The sequence below is a fragment of the Momordica charantia genome (assembly GCF_013281855.1).
Source record: "Momordica charantia cultivar OHB3-1 chromosome 4 unlocalized genomic scaffold, Mcharantia_2.0 BLBB01000004.1, whole genome shotgun sequence".
NCBI classification, from domain to species: domain Eukaryota; kingdom Viridiplantae; phylum Streptophyta; class Magnoliopsida; order Cucurbitales; family Cucurbitaceae; genus Momordica; species Momordica charantia.
This window is the reverse complement of record NW_028275162.1, coordinates 28,126,948-28,145,269: the sequence shown is the minus strand read 5'-3', so window position 1 is coordinate 28,145,269 and position 18,322 is coordinate 28,126,948. Positions and strand designations below refer to the sequence as shown.

Here is an 18,322-nt window from a genome sequence, read left to right as displayed (position 1 = left end):
TTCTAATTGGGATGCTTTTAGCTCTCCTTTGTAATTTTAGATCTCTTGCTTTGGCTTTATGTAACTTGTATTCACTTTTTTACGTCTTTTTCACTCCTTTGGAGTTTGTAAATGTTCATTTTCATTTATCAAAAAAAAAGTTTGTTTCTTGTTCAAAAAAAAAAATTTGGAATGTAATTGTTTTTCATGCTTCTTCTAAGTGTCTTTAGTCTAAATACTTTTGTAATTATTCTCTTTACTCTACACAAACAAATTGAATATCCTTCTTGTAACTCCATGGATTCTGTTTTTCCTTGTAAATTTTGTCATCTTCAAAGGAAATAGTTTCTTATCTTTCTTTTAAGTAAAAACAAAGTCATGATAATGGAGCTAATATTGTTAGTTCAAATCTTTGATGGTCACTAGACTTCCTCCCTATCTTACGACGGATGATCTACAGGCCATTTAACTAACTAACCAAATATAAGTTACAGCTCACTCACGAGGGTGGAAAAATAAATAAATGAGAATGTATAAATTAATTATAACCTGAAAGTTTAAGCTTTCAAATAAGTTCTAACTTAAACGATCATTCAGCCCCAAAAGTAGGTATTTCAATAACTTCAATTCAACAATGGAAGTTGTAGAAGTTCCTTGAATATGCGCTAAAGGACTACCTTTTATAAGACTTCTCAGATAATTTGTTTGAGAGGTTTCCAAGGGGCATGTTTGTTCCTTTTATTATCCTCAGCTTAGTAATGTCATTCAACTACTTCTCTTGAGTTGGCTAAAATTATGGGTATGATTTTCAAAGACAAGAATGAAGGATAGGAAACTTCTTGGAGGAGAACAGAGTTTCCAGCTTCCCCTTGAATATTTAATCGTGCTGCATTTTCTTTCTATGTTCTATAAATTTTCTCTTTTTTTTTTAATAAGAAACAAGAAGTGTATTAATCAAAAGGAAGAACAACCTAAGGGCAGGAAATGAGGGACCCTTCCAAAAAGAACTAATGAAGAGTATTCTCCTCCAAGATTGTAGTGATTATGTTACAAAAGAATTTCTTAAGATTAAAACACCACATAGAAGCCGTAAACTAAAAGGCTTGAAGAAGGGTTTTTGTTAAAAACCGTCCTATTTCTTTCTTTCCAAAGGCTCTACAAATGGGCTCTAGCTGCACAACCCCACAATATTTTATGTTCTATAAATTGAATAATGTATCTTGATCCTATTCGGTGAGGATTAGCTTTTCTATTTTCTTTTCTTATTGTAAGCCTTCCATCAATAAATATTCCAGCCTCAAATTAAGAAAATAAAATGTTACCACCTAAACTTGGTCAAAGAAGTTGAAAGACTAGTAATACCTTGCAACGTGAAAAGAAAATGCTTCCTGGGGCCAGTTCAGGACCAAGAACAGCAACAATAGCATTTATTAAGCGACCGACTCCTTGTTGAAGGTCAACTAATCCATTCTCCTCAGATAGAAGAATATCCAGTGCAAGGCCAAGAGTCGCCTAAGGAAAATAAAGATCAAGTTTGTATGAAAGAAAATATCAAAGAGTCATTCAGACAATTAAGCATAATTCAAGGAAGAACAAAACGGGAAAATGGCAAGCTGCATTAATAAAATTAATTGATGTAGACAAGTTGCTTGAATTTTATTAATCTTTCAAAAGTGTTTCAAAAACAAGGAATGACCTCTATTATATGCAAAAATAACTAAATGTTAGTGTTGATCCTCTGCAAAAATAACTAATGCTCGAATTTCACGTAAATCACACGTGTTGCTCACAAGTATTATTTAAAGCAAGCACTGGGTTCAAACTAATATTAATGTTCTGGATGGTCTGAAAGGAGTCCTTGAAAATTTATCTCCACAGGTATACTGAATTTTGAAATAATGATTATTTCTCTACTGCACGATCCTGTTAGAATTTGGAAAGATATTGTTTAAGACACATTTCGTTCAAGTATGTTTCACAATGCTTCTATTTCATCACTTTTCTAAGACTAATATGATCTATCTTCAACATTCTAGGTTCGTTAGAAATTTGAACTATTAGAAAGTAGGTGAATTTCTCTTTACTATGAAATTTGAAGTAAGACTATCCCACCACAATTTTCTTATCTTTGTTTGACAATTATTTGGTATATTTGAAAATAAACAAATTCTAGAGACTTTCAGGATTGATTGGAGGAGACCCATCTTGTTGGCTTAAAATGTTGTTTCTGATATTTTTTTGTGCATCTTTGACAAAGTGTTATTTACCAAGATGTTCCACTCTTTCTTATTCGTAATACTTAAATCTTTTATTTGAAGTGACTTGTTCTCTTTAACTTTTTTTTTTCTTAATGAAAAACTAGACTTTCATGAAGGCAAATGAAAGAATAAGAACAGGTAATTTGAGCCAACAAAAGAAGCAAAAACAATAGTGCCCAACGAAAAACAAAAGTTACAAGGGATTTAAGTTGAAGGAAAAAGAAAAAAACGGCAACAGAGTAACCAAGATCAGGTTCAAAAATGAAGATTTCAAATTTTAGAGATGCTCAAAGCATAAGTGGGTGACCTGAACTTGGGACACATAGGACAAGCCAGCAGCTTCAATAGTCAAAAGAAGTCCATGCAAAGACCATGTCTGCAAACTGGTAATTGAACTCCGAGCTAGCATAGATATTGAATTCACTGTTGCCGTAACTAATGTCGACAGGGCCATCCCTCCTGCACTGAAGGTAAAGGAAAACGCATAGGTGAGAAGAAAAATTCAACACAGAAATACATAAGCACGTGTGGACCATCCATACAAGAACATTGGTAAAATAAATCAGTACACATCTCAAGGATGGAAAATATTTTATGTTTTGAATTGGGAAAATTTTTTTTGATAGGAAACAGAGACTTATCATTAGAAAGGTCAAAACAGCCTAAAGGTTGGGGGATGAGAAAGCCCCCTCATAAAAACTAATGGAGAACAGCTCTCCAATCACAAGTAAGCATCGATAGACTATAATTGCAAAAAGAAACCTTGTGGTTTAGACACCAAGTTGAAGCAGTAATTTGTACACAGTTAAAAAAAGAATCAAGAGAGCGAATCCCCTTGTTGAAAACCTGACCGTTTCTTTCTTTCCATAAGCACCACCAAATGGCGGCCCTAACAGTAACAGCACAAAAATAATAAATTTTCTAAAACCCTCTTTCTTCATTTAAACAAACTGGCGAGCTCATTGTTATCTCTTATCATTCACTAAGGTTGGAAACCTAGTCCTCTTCCTTCTATATTCTCCCTATTGATTATGTTACTAGGATCTACTTCATATTAAAAAAAAAAAAAAAAAAAAAAGATATTACATAGTTCGGCGGAGTGAATCCGATACCTAACTAGTCTTTTGGATTGGACGAACTTTGAAACTCGCATAATTAGGTTGGGTCCATAACATATCTTATGGGAACATGAAGCAACCAGCCGTAAAATTCATTTACACCCGGAAGAAGAAAAGCAAGAAAAAAGGAATGAGGGACGTGATAGTTTTCTGCTACGAGAGTGTGTGCTTAGAAGGGGATAAACCCATAGAGAGGTTTATCAGATTTGTTTTGTATTCAGGCCTACAGAATGTCTCTTTGAGGAAGGAGATATCCCGACCTCTCAAAGAGTTGAGGAAACAGTGTTTTTTTTTTTTTGTCTTAGTCCTTTAATGTTAATCAAATGGGAAAGTTAGGCCAGCTGAGGCCTATCAATTTCTTAACCAACCCAACTCAATCGAACCCCAGACCAGAACACCCTCTTAAGTCTTAACCAAAAGTGGCAACAACTGACAAAGAAATTTCAGAGCTTTTGGTGGTGTAAAATAAAATAGAAAAGAATCAAAAGACAAAAGGCAATTCAAAAGATAAGAGAACAATTGAACTACCTACCTTCTATGTATGCAGCCGAGTGCCAAAGCAATTGACCCAGCATAGGTAGAGTCTGTCATCCCAGTTAGGTCGCCAAGTAGCGATCTGATCTGTTTATATAACACTCAAGACTGAGAAAGAGAAAATCTGGAAGTAAATTGATGATGAAGATAAACTAGAAAATCAGAAGCATGCCACCTTCCTAGCATATAATCCTTTATATAGAGAGAGAAATTTAAGCAAGTGAATTAAAAGAGTATACCATTCTTGCAGTGAAAATGTCATTCCCAAGACGGGCTAATAACCCAAGACCTTCAGCAGAAGCTCTACGTTGTGATGCACAAATATCTCCAGCAGCAAGAATACTCTGTTCAAATCAAAATCTCTAAGAAAAATGTAATTGGAAGCAACAATTAAAATAATCCTAATTGATCAAGGAATACATAACCAAAAAAATAAATAAATAAATAAATACCTGAAGAATACCCTGGGCAGAACTTAAAACCTCCAGGCTTACAGGTTGCACACGCAAAGACAAAAGCGCCTAACAGAATTTAGAGGTTCATTTTTAAATGTCAAGGCCTCAAAAAACTACACCAACAAATAATAGAATGTAGTCATCACCTTGAAACCTGCAAGCAGCCCCACACATATATTAGTGACACTAGCAGAATGCCATGGCTGTTTCTTTCCAGCTTTCAGACACTGCTCCATAACTCCAAGAAGAGACAGCATTCCACCACTGTCCTGATTTTATTTATAAAATCATGTTAATAACATAAGTAAACACCATCTTTGGCAAACATATTTAAAGATCCAAATCAAATCAATACATTTCAAACCTGACAAGCAAAGATAACCCCAAAGCACAGGAGCAACTCGTTCACCAATTTTTTGTTTATTGTCTCTGGCTTCAAGTGCAAAATAAATTCTCAGTGTAAAATGAAGGCCATAACATGCAAAATAATAGATGGGAATTCAAGAAAATAGTAAAAACCAATGAAGAAAAAACCCTGTTGCTATTTTCAAGCACCCATGATAGAAGTATCTGATAGCTGGAATTTACCTAAAAACAAGCTATTGTGTTTTCCATGACAAATAATAGATCTCATATTTAGTACTATAAGAAAAGCTAATACAATGCGGAAAATAAATGGAGATTATACTTTTAAAGAGTTTTTCTGTGGAAGGCTTTTGCTGGTAGTTTAGAATAATTCTCAAGTAGGCTGTCACGAGTATAGCAAGTGGTTATTTTTGTTATGTTCTTTCATATACTTCTCTATTGATCTTGGTTTGGTAGTTTTTTTTTCTTTTGGTTTTACATAAGGTTAGAAGGATGGGATTTCAAAAGGAACAACTTCTGTAGTCTCGTGTTTCAAGAAGAAGCAAAGTTTGAGAGGGGAAAAAAGGGAAAAAAGACAGAAGAAAGGAAAGAAAGAAAGAGAGCGAGAGAGCGAGAGAACAAAATGTGAGAAAAAAGAGAGAGAAGTAAGAAAATTATTCTCTCTCTGATGCTGTTAGAAGGTCTGCCAAAAGATAGAAGATTGATTCTCGAAAGCTTTTGCAGTTTTTTAAGACGGGTGGATGAAGATCAGTTTTCGATTATGGGCTTAAAGATTCTGGTTCTCAAAGGATCTCCATGCACATCTTCTGGACGATTGTTTGTTGCTTGTAATTTTCAAGTGGATGACTTCCTTGTTTTGCTTCAAGTGTTCGCCTGTCTTTTAACATTGATATAAATGTAAAGGAAATCAGAATGCTCTTTTTGGAGAAGTGAAGACTGCCTTCATCACGTTCAAGCCTCTGTCTTTTATTTTTGCATTTCGATAGTAGAGATAGTAGTAAGTTTTCTATAAGTTCAGTCCCTTTAGTTTTGAGTTGGGATTCAGAGTCGTAGTTTTTTTTATATGAAAAGAAATAAAATGCTCAACGATACAAAAAAAAAAAAGAAAGGAAAAACCAACCACAAGAATGGGAAAGGCTGAAAAATGACGAAATGAAACCTACTGAGATAATTTTATCATCGGACTCGACTTCTAAAATCAAAGCTTTGTATTTCTTGTTAATCTTGTTTTAATTCCTTCAGCAAGCTCCTTCTCATAATTGGCTTAAATCTTTAATTTTCTTCTGGAGAAGTATTCTAAGCAGGCAACCCTCGCTTTGATAATCTTTTACAGCTCCGAATCCAAAAGGCTCCAACCTTTGAGATTGTTAGAGTATAGATATTAGTATATTTTATATTCTTGTATTAATATTAATTTATCATTTACCTTATCCTTATAGGATTAAGTCAACCTTGTATATTTGTCTATATATATAGACTTTAATAATGAGAATACATCACATTGGATTCTCTCCAACCTTAGTCTCTACAGAGATCTAGAGAAATTTCATCTGGTGGGACGATCTTGGAGCATGAGAAGATGAGGCCCAAGGGTATAATCAGTTTATGTTTTAGTTTTTTTATTTCTTTGTATCATTGGTACTATTATGTAATTTTTTATTTTTTTATTTTTTTTTGGGATAAAAGAAACAATTTCATTGATGATTTGAAATTACAAAAGTGCCCCTAAAAGGGATTACAGAAAGCTTTTCCAGCTGAACATGAGAGAGGAAAGGCTATAGTTGGGGAAATGGGGAGAACATTTACACCAAGAAATAACCAAAAGGATAATCATTTCTATAAACCGTTCAAAGGAGAGATCTTTTCCATTAAAAATAGAGCCTTTATTAAGTCAGATATGGGGGAGGAATTTTATGGCTTCTTGGTTCTGATTCCTTCTCGAAGATTTTTTTGTTGTGGATAGGGTCTGCTTTCTTTTTTCTATTTTACCAAGAAACAACTTTTTAATAATAGATGAAAAGCTACAAAATTATTAAAAAATTAAACAAACTACCAACCAAAAATAAAATCAAGCCAGAGCAACAACCCCAGAATGTTGCAGGAGAAGTTCGTATCTTGTTAAAAAGAAGAGCCCCAAGAAGAACTAAACTAAAAATGAATCCCACAAAACCAACATAGAAACCAGAAACTCAAAAAGCCAAAATCCAAAGAACACACTCAACAAACCAAAAGAAAGCCTAGCAACAAAAATCTCGAGCATTAGCCACATGAAGCTAGAGATCTGCTCCCAAGCAGCAAAACAAAACAACAAACCAGCAAGGAAAACCCCTAAAGCTAAGAAAATAACATTCTCCAACGCTAACAACCAAAACACGACCAAAAAACCAACTAGAAAACAGAGGAACTACAAACAAAACAAAAAAAGGATCCATACAGCATTGAGGCTTTGTATTTGGTGTTTTCTCCTTATTAGCATTTTGGTTGCGGTATGTTCTTGTGCCCTATCTTCTACTTGGTTCTTTTTGGAGTTTGGTCTTTGTTCTTGGTGCTAACGAAGGTTTTTCCCTCATGCGGTTGTTGTCCCCGGATTTAGTTTGTTTTCCCAAGCTCGGCAGCAAACAGTTGTTCTGAATTCTGTTTTAGAATGTTTTTATCTCTTTTGAGCTTGTATTGCTCTTGTTGCGATATTTATTCGTTATTTTTCTATTCTTCTCTCTTTTCTTTTCTTTTTTCACCCCTTGGGGGTTTTGTATCTTGAACATTTTATTTCTTGTTCAAAAAAAATTAAAATAAAGGTTGAATCTTTCAAATTCTAAGAACTTCTTGTCTTTTTTTTTTGAACAAGAAACGAACTTCTCATCAAGATAATGAAAAGGAACAAAATTGTTCAAAGATACAAACTCTCGAAAGAGTGAGGGTAAAAAGTAAAAAACAAAATAATACAGATAAAGAAACTTAGAAAGGTGCAACAAAAACACTCCAATTTGAACAAATCAAACTAGGAGAATAAGGATTAAATAAAGGAGATAAAGAACTCCATTGCAAAGCCTTATATTTGACAAGATCAAAACGAGCTGAAGGAGATTGTCTCTTATCTTCAAAATTCCTCGAATTCCTTTCAAACCACAACTCATACACTAGGGCCTTTACTCCGTTAATCCAAAGGACAGAAGCTTTGGGATTCAAGACAGGCCCCATAAGTAACCGACACAGATTATCCACCATCTCATTACCAAAAACCCATGCCAAATTAAATTCTTCCAGCAGAGAATTCCAGCACTGTCTTCCCAAACTGTTTTTGTGAAAGAACGGCCTCAAGAAAGGCCCAATCAACCTTGTCGAATGCCTTTTCAAGATCAAGTTTAAGAATCCAACCACTTTTCTTTCGGGATTTATAATCCTCTACTGCTTCGTTGGCGATCAAGATTGGGTCAAGAATATTCATTCCTTCAGTAAAAGCACTTTGAGTAGTGGATATTGTTGAGGGCATAACCTTCTTAAGGCGTTCCACTAAAACCTTGGCCATTATCTTATAATTTGTTCCCCGCTAAAACCTTGGCCATTATCTTATAAATTGAGGAACCAAGGCTTATAGGCCTAAAATCACGAATTTTCAAAGCTGCTGTCTTTTTAGGAATGAGAACTTGTCCTTTTGGAATAAGAGGCTTCGGATTCGGGTCTTATTTCATAGAAGTTCTGGTGGTTGAAAAGAAACAAGAGAATTTTTTTTTTCATAGTAAACAGAACTTTTCATTAAGATAAATGAAAATATTGGGCCTCGAAAGAGAATTTTACAAAGAGTCCTCAAAAGAGGAAGTTTGGGATCTTATTATTGTGGGTTCTTATATTGGGCCTCCCTTTCCAATTCTTTAATATAGTTTTGTAAGGAAATACTACTCAAAGTTTCTAGTTTGTTCTTACTTCTACCTTCTTTGTGCGCTTAGTGTCCTTTTTTAAACCACAATACAGGAGTATATCATTTAACTTCAGAGCAAGATACTGCATTGCTGTGAAACTCCATTGTGGCAATACAAAAAAGAATAATACAATCATGAACAGAAACTTCAAAATTGCAGCTGAAAAGGTGGGGAAATTTTGTAGGGTTTCAAGAATGAGGATAAATTACAACCACGACAAATTGCAAAGGTATTGAATAAAAATGACTTAGGTATTGAATAAAAATGACTTAGATTGAGGATAAGTTCTTTTCAATCTTTTCAATTTGTTCATTTCAGAAAAAAAAAAAAGAAAAAAACAATTAAAGTTAAAAACATGCAGGAAGAAAATGGTAATCACCTGAGGAAAATTTGAAATTTCATCTTCCCATATCGTTGGAATAAGCCCATCCTTTCCCCCTTGAAAAGCACGAAGCTCATCCTCGAATGAATCCCTAAGTGAACAAATAAAGGGGAGAAATCTTTTAAAGGACAACCCTAAAACTAGTTTCTTGTTTCTTTTTTGCTTCTTGTCCGTTTGAAGGTGTGTATGGAAGGTGAGCCAATGCAAAAAGGCAAGTCCAATATTACATGAAAGCATTCAACCTAATCAAACTTGAAAGAAAATATACACACAACCTAAATCACAAAAACTCCAAGTTACATTATGGAACCTAATAATTAATGTTGAGAGACAGAAGTAATCACTATCACCTTCCAGGAATCCAAGGACCCAACCATGCATCTCGTCTATCAAGTAGTAACCTCAAGCACGAGCTTTCTTCACATCCATAAGCATCCCTTTCAATTTAACCAAACGAACAGGAGCAAACGGTCGTACCAATAATACTAAAGGGAAAAAATTAAATTACAGTGGAAAAATAATAACACAACCATAATTTGAAGGTGCTCAATACCTGAAGGGAGTTGTGCATAACTGAATAATCTGAGAGTGGTCATTCTTATACAGCATGGGATCAGGAAGAGACTGATAAGCAATTAACGTTCTTATGATCAAGATGTTTAATGCAGGTCTCAAACTGGCCAGATCCTTGGCGGCTAATAATGAGATATAGGATAGGGCTCTGCTTTTCATTCAATTGCAAGAATATTTAATATTTAGATAAAAGCTAAAACAGGAATTTGCATGAATTTGAAGAAAATATATTCTGAAAAATATACTAAAAAAGAATTAAAAAAGCAACTAAATAGCTAAACAAACCAACCTGCTCAAGTATAAAATCACTGGTTGAAGAAAAACCCCAGTACTTGTGACATCTGGAGAAATAAAGCATCTAATAAATGCTGTAAGTGCATCAATGGCGGTAGACCAAACACTGCAAAGATTAAGAACACTAACTAGGTAGATATAACTATATTATTCTTCTAACAAAATACAACATAAATTATAGAGTAGACAAATGACTCTTATTATAAATAAAGTCCAGTAGTAACAGAAGGAATATCAGTGTTTCACATAAGAATGTAAAGGGAAAAAAAAAAAACAATATCTTCAACATGAGAAAGGATACTAAATTGATAGTGGTTATGTAGTGGTACATTTAAAAGCAAAGGAATACTAAATTTTTAATAAACAGATTGGAAGACGGGATTGGAAAAAATTTTAATATCAAATTTCTTTGCAGCTTTTCTCATCTTAAGCAAAAGAAAAATTACTCCTATAAAATGTATTAAGAAAAAATTATAACTTGTCCCTACTAATCTGAAAATTCCTTTAAATTTCTTTGCAGCCTCTATAAATCGTTATAGTATAGTATGCGATGATCGAAATTGATGTCTCACCTGAGCAGTAACATCTTTGTCATTACAACACAAGATATGATGGACATTTTCCATGGAGTAACTAAAGTTTACAAATTGGCTTACCATATCCTAGAAGTCAAATCCGTAGTTTGCTTAATTTCATTTTCCATGTTTCCAGTAAAAAATGCAGCCCACAAGGAAAGAATATCAAAAACCTGGTCTTCAAGTTCCTTTATGCACCAAGAAAAGTAACTTAAACGTTTTTATCAGATATTAGATGAAAACACACAATCTGGTGATCATTGTGTACCTCCTTAGGCAAACAAGCTAATAGTGATGATAAAAGTAACCATCCAGCTTCGTTCTCAACAGTGGAAGCAACGGGATTACGGGAAGGGTCTGTCAGCATTTTCTTTGATACTTCAAGCACTGATCTGGGAAATCTGGTCATGAGAACAAGAACTAAGGATAATATTTACCTCATTCATGTAAGAACTACCAAGGATAATGCTATTAATATTAACAGAAATTTCAGAACTCAAATTTGAGGAAACGTCTTAGAAATGTCAATAAATGCTAGGACAACAACTCCACACAGAAGTGTCTTGTGCCTAAACAAGCCCATTTGTACAAATTGAAATCCATTATTACTAGAAATTGATAAAGAGAGATGCTCAATCACTCATAAGGCAGGACATACGAGTATTTAACTCTATAATAGGCAGCAAAAGCAGAAAGTCAGCAATTTGTTTAATGGCTAGAGGAATTTCTCTAATAATCTTCGAAGGAAAGCAAAAACAGGAAGTTACCTAGATGGATAACCAAGATGTAATTTGGGAGATACAGACACTAATGCTGCCAATACAGCAGCCTGACCATGCAGAGAATCAAGCTCCAACTGCAGATCGTTATTCTGTGGTCAGATGTAAAACCAAGCAACGATCAAAACCAGAACTAGTAAAGCAACAGCATTAATACAGTGGATGTGCTTCAAAATAAGATTCCTCATTTCCAGATTATGCCATCAGATTGTTTTTTTGCTTTGCGAGATTCTGAAGACCAAAATCACCTCTTTTTCGGCTGTCCTTCCTTGGAGTGCTGGTTTCAGTTTTTTAAAAGATTTCGAAGTCTTAGGATTTTCTCAAATGACTGCAGAAGTAATATTTTGAATCTCTTGATTGGTTCATCTCTATCTCCAAGAGCACATCTACTATAGTCCAATGGAGTCAAAGCTATTATTTGAAAAATATGGTTACGACGCAACCATAGAATCTTTCAAAATAAGCAATTGCTCCTTGGATCAGTTTGATATAGCTTTTCAAAGAGCCTCGCAGTGGTGTTCTCTTTCTAATTCATTTTTCGGTTTTAATTCCCTTCACATTTGTTTAAATTGGGAAGCCTTTATTTTCTCTGATTAGTTCATTGAGCTTTCCTGTTTAGTCTCTTTAGTTTGGATGTTTCAGTTGTTTCTTTGTTGCTTTGTTTGTTTCATTTGTAACTTTCTTTACTTTTCATTGATAGCTTTATTTTCTCTGATTAGTTCATTGAGCTTTCCTGTTTAGTCTCTTTAGTTTGGATGTTTCAGTTGTTTCTTTGTTGCTTTGTTTGTTTCATTTGTAACTTTCTTTACTTTTCATTATATCAATGAAAGTTCTTGTTTTTTGTTCAAAAAATGCAGAAAAAAATAGGTGAGAATATGCAAAAAGAAATAGTAGAACCTTGTCAAACGAAACATTCTCTCTTAGAGCTGTTAGCATGGTCACCCCATACGAAAATAACCCACCAACACAGTTAGGATCAATCTCTGTCAATGTGCGCAATGATAGAGCAGCCTCAATACGTACCTGAACCAAATGTGTGTAATTAAGAACCCAAAGTGTGCAATTAACATTGTGCTACCACATCTACTCATTTTCTTTGCTTACCTTTACAATTATAAATATCCTACTTTTAGATAAGAGTAAATCCATCCAATACAATGATCCATTGAATTATGAGCAAGGCAACACCATATCGTTTTTCTTTTTAACAAAAAACAAAACTTTTCATTTATAAGCCAACACCACATTGTTACTGATATGAATCACCTTCCACCCTAAGAAATGACTTTGTACCATCTATGTCACCAAATAGAACATCTTCACAGATTGCTTCTATTGTAGGTTACTCAACCCAGTGAACTTATTGATCGCAATCTGAAAGGTAGAGTTACCTTGCATGATGGCCTATTCTTTTAAAAGTACGGAATGATTTTTATATTTCTCCTCACTTATTAGGAACTGAGAAGACAGAAGGAGCTGCAACTATGCCAGGTCAAGCATATTAGATATAACAGTAAATTGCTTATTTCCTGACTAGGGCCTTGCAAAATATACACATGGCACAAGCTCTTGTCCATATTCGAAACCATTGGAATAAGATGAGACATGTATGGAAGTACTGGGATAGGAGAAATTAAAGGGTTAATTTCAGGATTAATTGTGTTGTTGCTTAGTTCATGTTATTCCTCTTTATTTCACGTAGCTGTACATAATTTCTTTAGCAAGAATTCGGAAATAAGTGATACATTGATTCTGAGGTGGAATTCCTCTCTTTCTACGTGCTTATTTCAGTTTAAAAGAGCAATATTGTTAATTATCCAACCAAAAAAAGAAAAAGAATAGTGCATTGCAGTATCAGGTGCAAACTCTATATAAAAGCATAGCTAACTAGTCAATAATAATGTTTATTGAGAATGAAAGCTAAATAATGATTATACTGAAAAATAGCTAAAGAAAAAAGTCTACCAAATGAAGCAAATCAACATAGAGTACTGAGCAGGAGTTATCTAAAATAAGCCAATATCAGGAAAGTTTTCAGGAAAATCATGAACGTGCAGAATAACAGGTGGAACATGAAAGTTAAATGAACCCTTCGTCACCACTAAGCAAATAAATAATTTAAAACAGGTAAGCACAGAAACAAAATGTTCAGCCTGGAAATTGCAAACAATAACTACAACTCACAAGCTGTGAAGAATGAGAAACCGCAGCAACAACTGTGCTGTCAAGTACTTCCTTAAACTCTGAGGGGACCTGCATATTAATAATCAACCTCTGTCTGACTAACTTCTCAACAGGCACAGATAAAAGCTTTATTTATTTTTTGAACAATAAACAACTTTTCATTGACATATAAAAAGGAGAAAAAGTTCAAGGATACTCCCGAAAGAGTGAGAGAAAAGGAGAAAAGTATGACAAAACAAAAAAGAGGCTCATCAACAAGCATTACAGTCAACGTAAGGCACAAGTAAAAGCCTTTTTTTTTTTAACAAGAAACAAACTTCTCATTGAATTAATGAAAAGCCTCATTTATAATACAATAAAGCCACAGATAATTGCATGCTGCGAGCAGAAGTGTAATAAAAAAATATTGGTCATGAGATCGAACTACATGGAAGAGAAACTACATTAATTGGTTAAAACTGGTCAACCTGTGATAAGACTAGGATCATGTTTTCCTTACAAGAAACAATTTCATAAATGATGTGAAATTACAAAAGAGGGGAATAAAAGCAAGCCCCAAACCAGAAAAATTACAAAAAAGAACTCCACCAATTAGCACGAGAGTATTTAAACAATAACTATTGCTCCTTTTTTTTCATATATAAAAAAAATTAAAAAAAAAATTAAGGAGAAAAAGTTCATGATTTTCTTTCATAAAATTTACACCCCATTTTCAGTAAGAAACAATTTCTTTAACAATTACTGCTCCTTTTCTATCATAGAAAAAGTAATACTTCAAATACACAATCGTGCCTTACCTCTCCTAGAGTTTTCATGGTATATGACAAAGTACGCAAACAAGCAATCTTCATCGAAGGGCTAGCATCTTGAGATTGCAGCTGTCAAATTTCCAGAAAATTGTCCCCTTAGAAATATGATAAGAAGTACAAGCAGCAACAGAATGATTTAGACGAGAACGTAAAACTACTCTGTATTGATAGCATCAAAATTACAATACTATTTTTTTAAATTATTGACATAGAAACTACACTACTATATTCAAATCAATTTTTTCAACCTGCTTTCCAAGAAAAACCAAGAAGTTCCTTTGGGTGGGTTCTGTCATTTGATCAGTAATGCCAACCCTAAGAATATATAGCACACAAGCCTACAGCAAACAGGAAAATAAAAAAGTTGTCAGTTAATTGAATTAGAGGGCTAGTGCCTCTCTGTTATAGCAGCAAAAGGAGTACTATGTGCCTGATCTACGTGGTCCTCTATTTCAAAATTCAAACTTTTTACCTTTTTTTCTTTTTGGGTAAGACTAGTTCAGACTTTTTTTTAAATGATTTTTGGGGTTTTATAAGAGGAAAGAGAGGAGATGACAACATATGATAATAAGTCATGTGTATTTATCAGCTGTTCTCTTAACAGTACAATTGATAAAGAAGAAAACTTTCTTTTTATCGATGACTCTTTTTCATTTTTGTTCTACCTTGCAAGGATTCCCAGCTTCTAATATTCTCATTCTTCTCTTTTTCAAACTCAAAGAAATTTTGAAATCCTTAAGAACTGAGGTTGGTACAATATAGGAAAAGATTTGACTTCATGCTTATTTATAAATTGTTCCATTGAACAATTAATTGAGAAGATAAATCTAATTTTCTCCAGTGTTGCTAAACTCCTGGTGCATTTTATTTTTCCTATGGTAGCAACTGCAAGACCTCAAATTTTTGCTATCCTTGTTAGAGCAGTATATTGACTTCTCTAATAAAGTATTGATGTCCCTAATCAAAGAAGGAAGATTGGACAAGAGAAGACTTCCACCTGGGCATGCGATGCAGCCAAGTGCCAAGGCTTAAAAACCTAAAGTAATAATTACAGATAGTTTATAAAAAAGAATTCAGCATTTACCAGTGAATGGGCATCCACAGAAGTATCAGCATGAAGAATGTCCATAACCTGCGGAGCAAAGTCCTGAAGTCCAGTATCCGGATGCAGATATCTGAGACGAATGGCCTACAAGACATTTTTTTTTTTAAGGAGAAACTGCACTTTCATAGAGAGAAATGAAAAAAGAAGATACACAAAAAGGGCATACAAAAAACAGCCCGGCAAAGGAAACTCTTATAAGAACGGGCTCCAATTCAAAAGAATAAGACCTAACGGTGGCCTACAAGACATTTTAAAATAGAAATAAATCCACTAAACATATATATATATCGGGCAAATTGCACAGACTACCCCTTAAGTATGATGATTGTTACAATTGTACCCTCGAACTTTCAATTGTAAAAATTAAACTCTTAAACTTTTACGAATGGAAAAATTGCTCCCATGAACTTTCAATGGTAAAAATAAAACCCTCAAACTTTCACAAGTGAAATAAGTGCACACCTAAACTTCCAATAGTAAAAATTAAACCCTCCAACTTCGGTTTTTGAAAAAGTTAAATCTATTTTCTCTCTTTCTCTCAAGTTTCCTCCTCTCTTTCTACTTTCTCTCTCCTTATCTTTCTAGTTTTTCTCCCCCTCCCCCCATTGTTGGATTTTTTTTTTTTGGGATAGAAAACAAATTTCATTGATGGCATGAAATATACAAAAAAAGTCTATCCAAATGAAGTTACGCATTTGGTGTTCTCTTGTCGATTCTTTTACACATCACTCTCCTTCAATGATTTATGCTAATTGGGGAGCTTTTATTAATTCTGTGTAATTTTATTATTTACATTTTTCATTTTTCACATTCTTTTTCACTCTTTCAGGAGTTTGTATCCTTGAACACTTGTATAATCTTTTCATTATTTCAATGAGAAGTTGTATCTTAGTTTAAAAAAAAATGAAGTTACAAAAAACTTCTCCCATTGGATATAAGATAATTTAAACTATAATTGTTCAAAAGATGTACATATTTGCATTTTGCACCATGATAAAGCCAAAAAGATAATAGAGTCGATCACTTGTTGTGGCGAGTGCTCAACTTCTTTGAAAATTCTAGAGTTCCGTTCTTTCCAAACCAACCAAATGAAAACCCTATTGAAGTTCATCCAAAGGATAGCCTTTTCTTTTTTGAAGGGGTGCATCAAAATGATTGTCCTAAGCCCCATTGTTGGATTTTTTGAAGCTTCTTTTCCTCCTCTCTAGTTTTTCTCTCCCCTCCCATTGTTGGATTTGTTGAAGCTTCTTTTCCTCCTCTAAAAGGCATCAAGGTTTTTTTATTATATTTTTCTTTTAACCTTTCTCCTTTCTATTTCTTTGCAATCTGTAATTTTTTATGCAAATTCAAACACCAAATTCTCCAGTATGATACCATGTTAAATCATTATTTAGTACATTTAATCCTTTGTTTATATTATTTTTACATTCCAGAGAACAATCTAAAGCAGGAGGGAAGTTGCAGTGGCAGCGGAAGGGACTGTTTATATTATTTTAACATTCCAGAGAACAATCTAAAGCAGGAGAGAAGTTGCAGTGGCAGCGGAAGGGACTGGGGGAGATGAAGAAAACCTAGAAAGTTCGCAAAAGCAAGTACAAAGGTAACCTGCAGCGGCCATGGGGGAAATGGGTGGCAGAGATTTGAGACCCACACAAAGGGAGTCCATCTAGCTCAGAACCTTCAACACCCCCGAAGAAGCAGTCAATGCTTACAACGAAGCCGTCAAATGAATCAAAGGCGAAAAGGCCAAACTCATTGCCCACCCACTGCCTCTGCCACTGCAGCTCCCCACCTTCACTCCGGTCGACATTGAACTTAAACACCAAATATCAAGCTTGGAATCCTTTCACTTACAAAGTTTTGAGAGTTTAACTTTTACAATCAAAAGTTTAGGTGTGCAATTTTACTTATGAAAGTTGGAGGCTTTGGTTTTTTACTTTATGAGTGCAATTTTTCCACGGGTAAAATTTTAAGGGTTTAATTTCTATAATTGAAATTTTGGGGGTGCATTTGTAACCATCATCACATTTTAGGGATAGTTTGTGCAATTTGCCCATATGTATGTGCGCGTGTGTATATATATAAGTATAATTAACAAATTCCCCCAATCTAAAAGACACAATTGTTCAAGGATATGGCATTATGAGAGTGAAAATAGTCAAACAAACAATCTAAAAAGTAGAATAAAAGCCCCTAATTGGTATAAATCTCATTACAAGAGCAATTTGTAACTAATGGAGAAAGAAAACACCAACAAAAAAAAACTTAACCTTGACTAAATAAAATCATTCCCGCTAAATGCATATCTTCATAAATCCTCTATTTCATTCAAACCAAACCCCAAAAATATTCAAATTCTATAATAACTCAAACGAAAGAGAAGGGAAAAAGGCAGGAAAATCTACTGCACAGTTAATTGTGAGAACTAACCTGCAAAAAGAACACCCAAGATAAAGTAAGACCAACACGAATTTCCTTCAACCGTGGTCCATTTGCTGCAATGTGATTTTTTATGAAAAACAGCCAATGAATTATAAGATAGCCTTTTTTCAAAAATTGAGAATCAACATCTATTCAATATCTTTATTTGCTGCCTAAGGAAAAATTAATAAGAAATGAGTTCCAACTGTAAAGAGAAGAAATTGAAAGAAGAGGTGGATAATAGGCCCGGATTATTAATGTATATAGGAGGAGAAGGGTAAAGTGGGGAGGGATGAATGAGTAAGAGTGTGGGTGGGCTGTGGCTTGGCGGCCCATATAGGTAGTTTGTTATTTGGTAAACCAGCCAATAGGGAGTATATTAGTAGGTATCGCCCTGAGAGGCATCTTTTGGCTTGGTAGGCTAGATAGGAAAAAGAGAGACCAGAGTTCTCAAATTCTCCCTTGGCTTGTTTCTCTTAATTGTCAAATAGTAGATGAGTTCTGCCAGTGGACAAACAGTCCTACCAAGAAAAAGAAAACCAATAAACCCTATTTGCAAATAAGATTTCACTT

General features: G+C 34.2%; 1 protein-coding gene across 1 annotated transcript in view; it reads right to left on the bottom strand.

The window, feature by feature from the left end:
- Positions 1 to 18,322, bottom strand: part of SWEETIE (HEAT repeat-containing protein) — a 36,478-nt gene that overhangs the window by 13,082 nt on the left and 5,074 nt on the right. Inside the window, exons 7-26 of the mRNA XM_022278575.2 lie at positions 17,759 to 17,823; positions 15,308 to 15,412; positions 14,472 to 14,561; positions 14,212 to 14,292; positions 13,415 to 13,483; positions 12,128 to 12,253; positions 11,219 to 11,322; positions 10,720 to 10,852; positions 10,533 to 10,639; positions 9,872 to 10,000; positions 9,563 to 9,730; positions 9,360 to 9,446; positions 9,007 to 9,100; positions 4,709 to 4,777; positions 4,491 to 4,613; positions 4,342 to 4,410; positions 4,129 to 4,233; positions 3,888 to 3,976; positions 2,545 to 2,701; positions 1,342 to 1,491 (exon numbers count right to left, since the gene is read on the bottom strand). Coding sequence (XP_022134267.1) covers positions 1,342 to 1,491; positions 2,545 to 2,701; positions 3,888 to 3,976; positions 4,129 to 4,233; positions 4,342 to 4,410; positions 4,491 to 4,613; positions 4,709 to 4,777; positions 9,007 to 9,100; positions 9,360 to 9,446; positions 9,563 to 9,730; positions 9,872 to 10,000; positions 10,533 to 10,639; positions 10,720 to 10,852; positions 11,219 to 11,322; positions 12,128 to 12,253; positions 13,415 to 13,483; positions 14,212 to 14,292; positions 14,472 to 14,561; positions 15,308 to 15,412; positions 17,759 to 17,823 — 2,120 coding nt within the window. The remainder of the gene's footprint in view (positions 1 to 1,341; positions 1,492 to 2,544; positions 2,702 to 3,887; positions 3,977 to 4,128; positions 4,234 to 4,341; positions 4,411 to 4,490; positions 4,614 to 4,708; positions 4,778 to 9,006; positions 9,101 to 9,359; positions 9,447 to 9,562; positions 9,731 to 9,871; positions 10,001 to 10,532; positions 10,640 to 10,719; positions 10,853 to 11,218; positions 11,323 to 12,127; positions 12,254 to 13,414; positions 13,484 to 14,211; positions 14,293 to 14,471; positions 14,562 to 15,307; positions 15,413 to 17,758; positions 17,824 to 18,322) is intronic.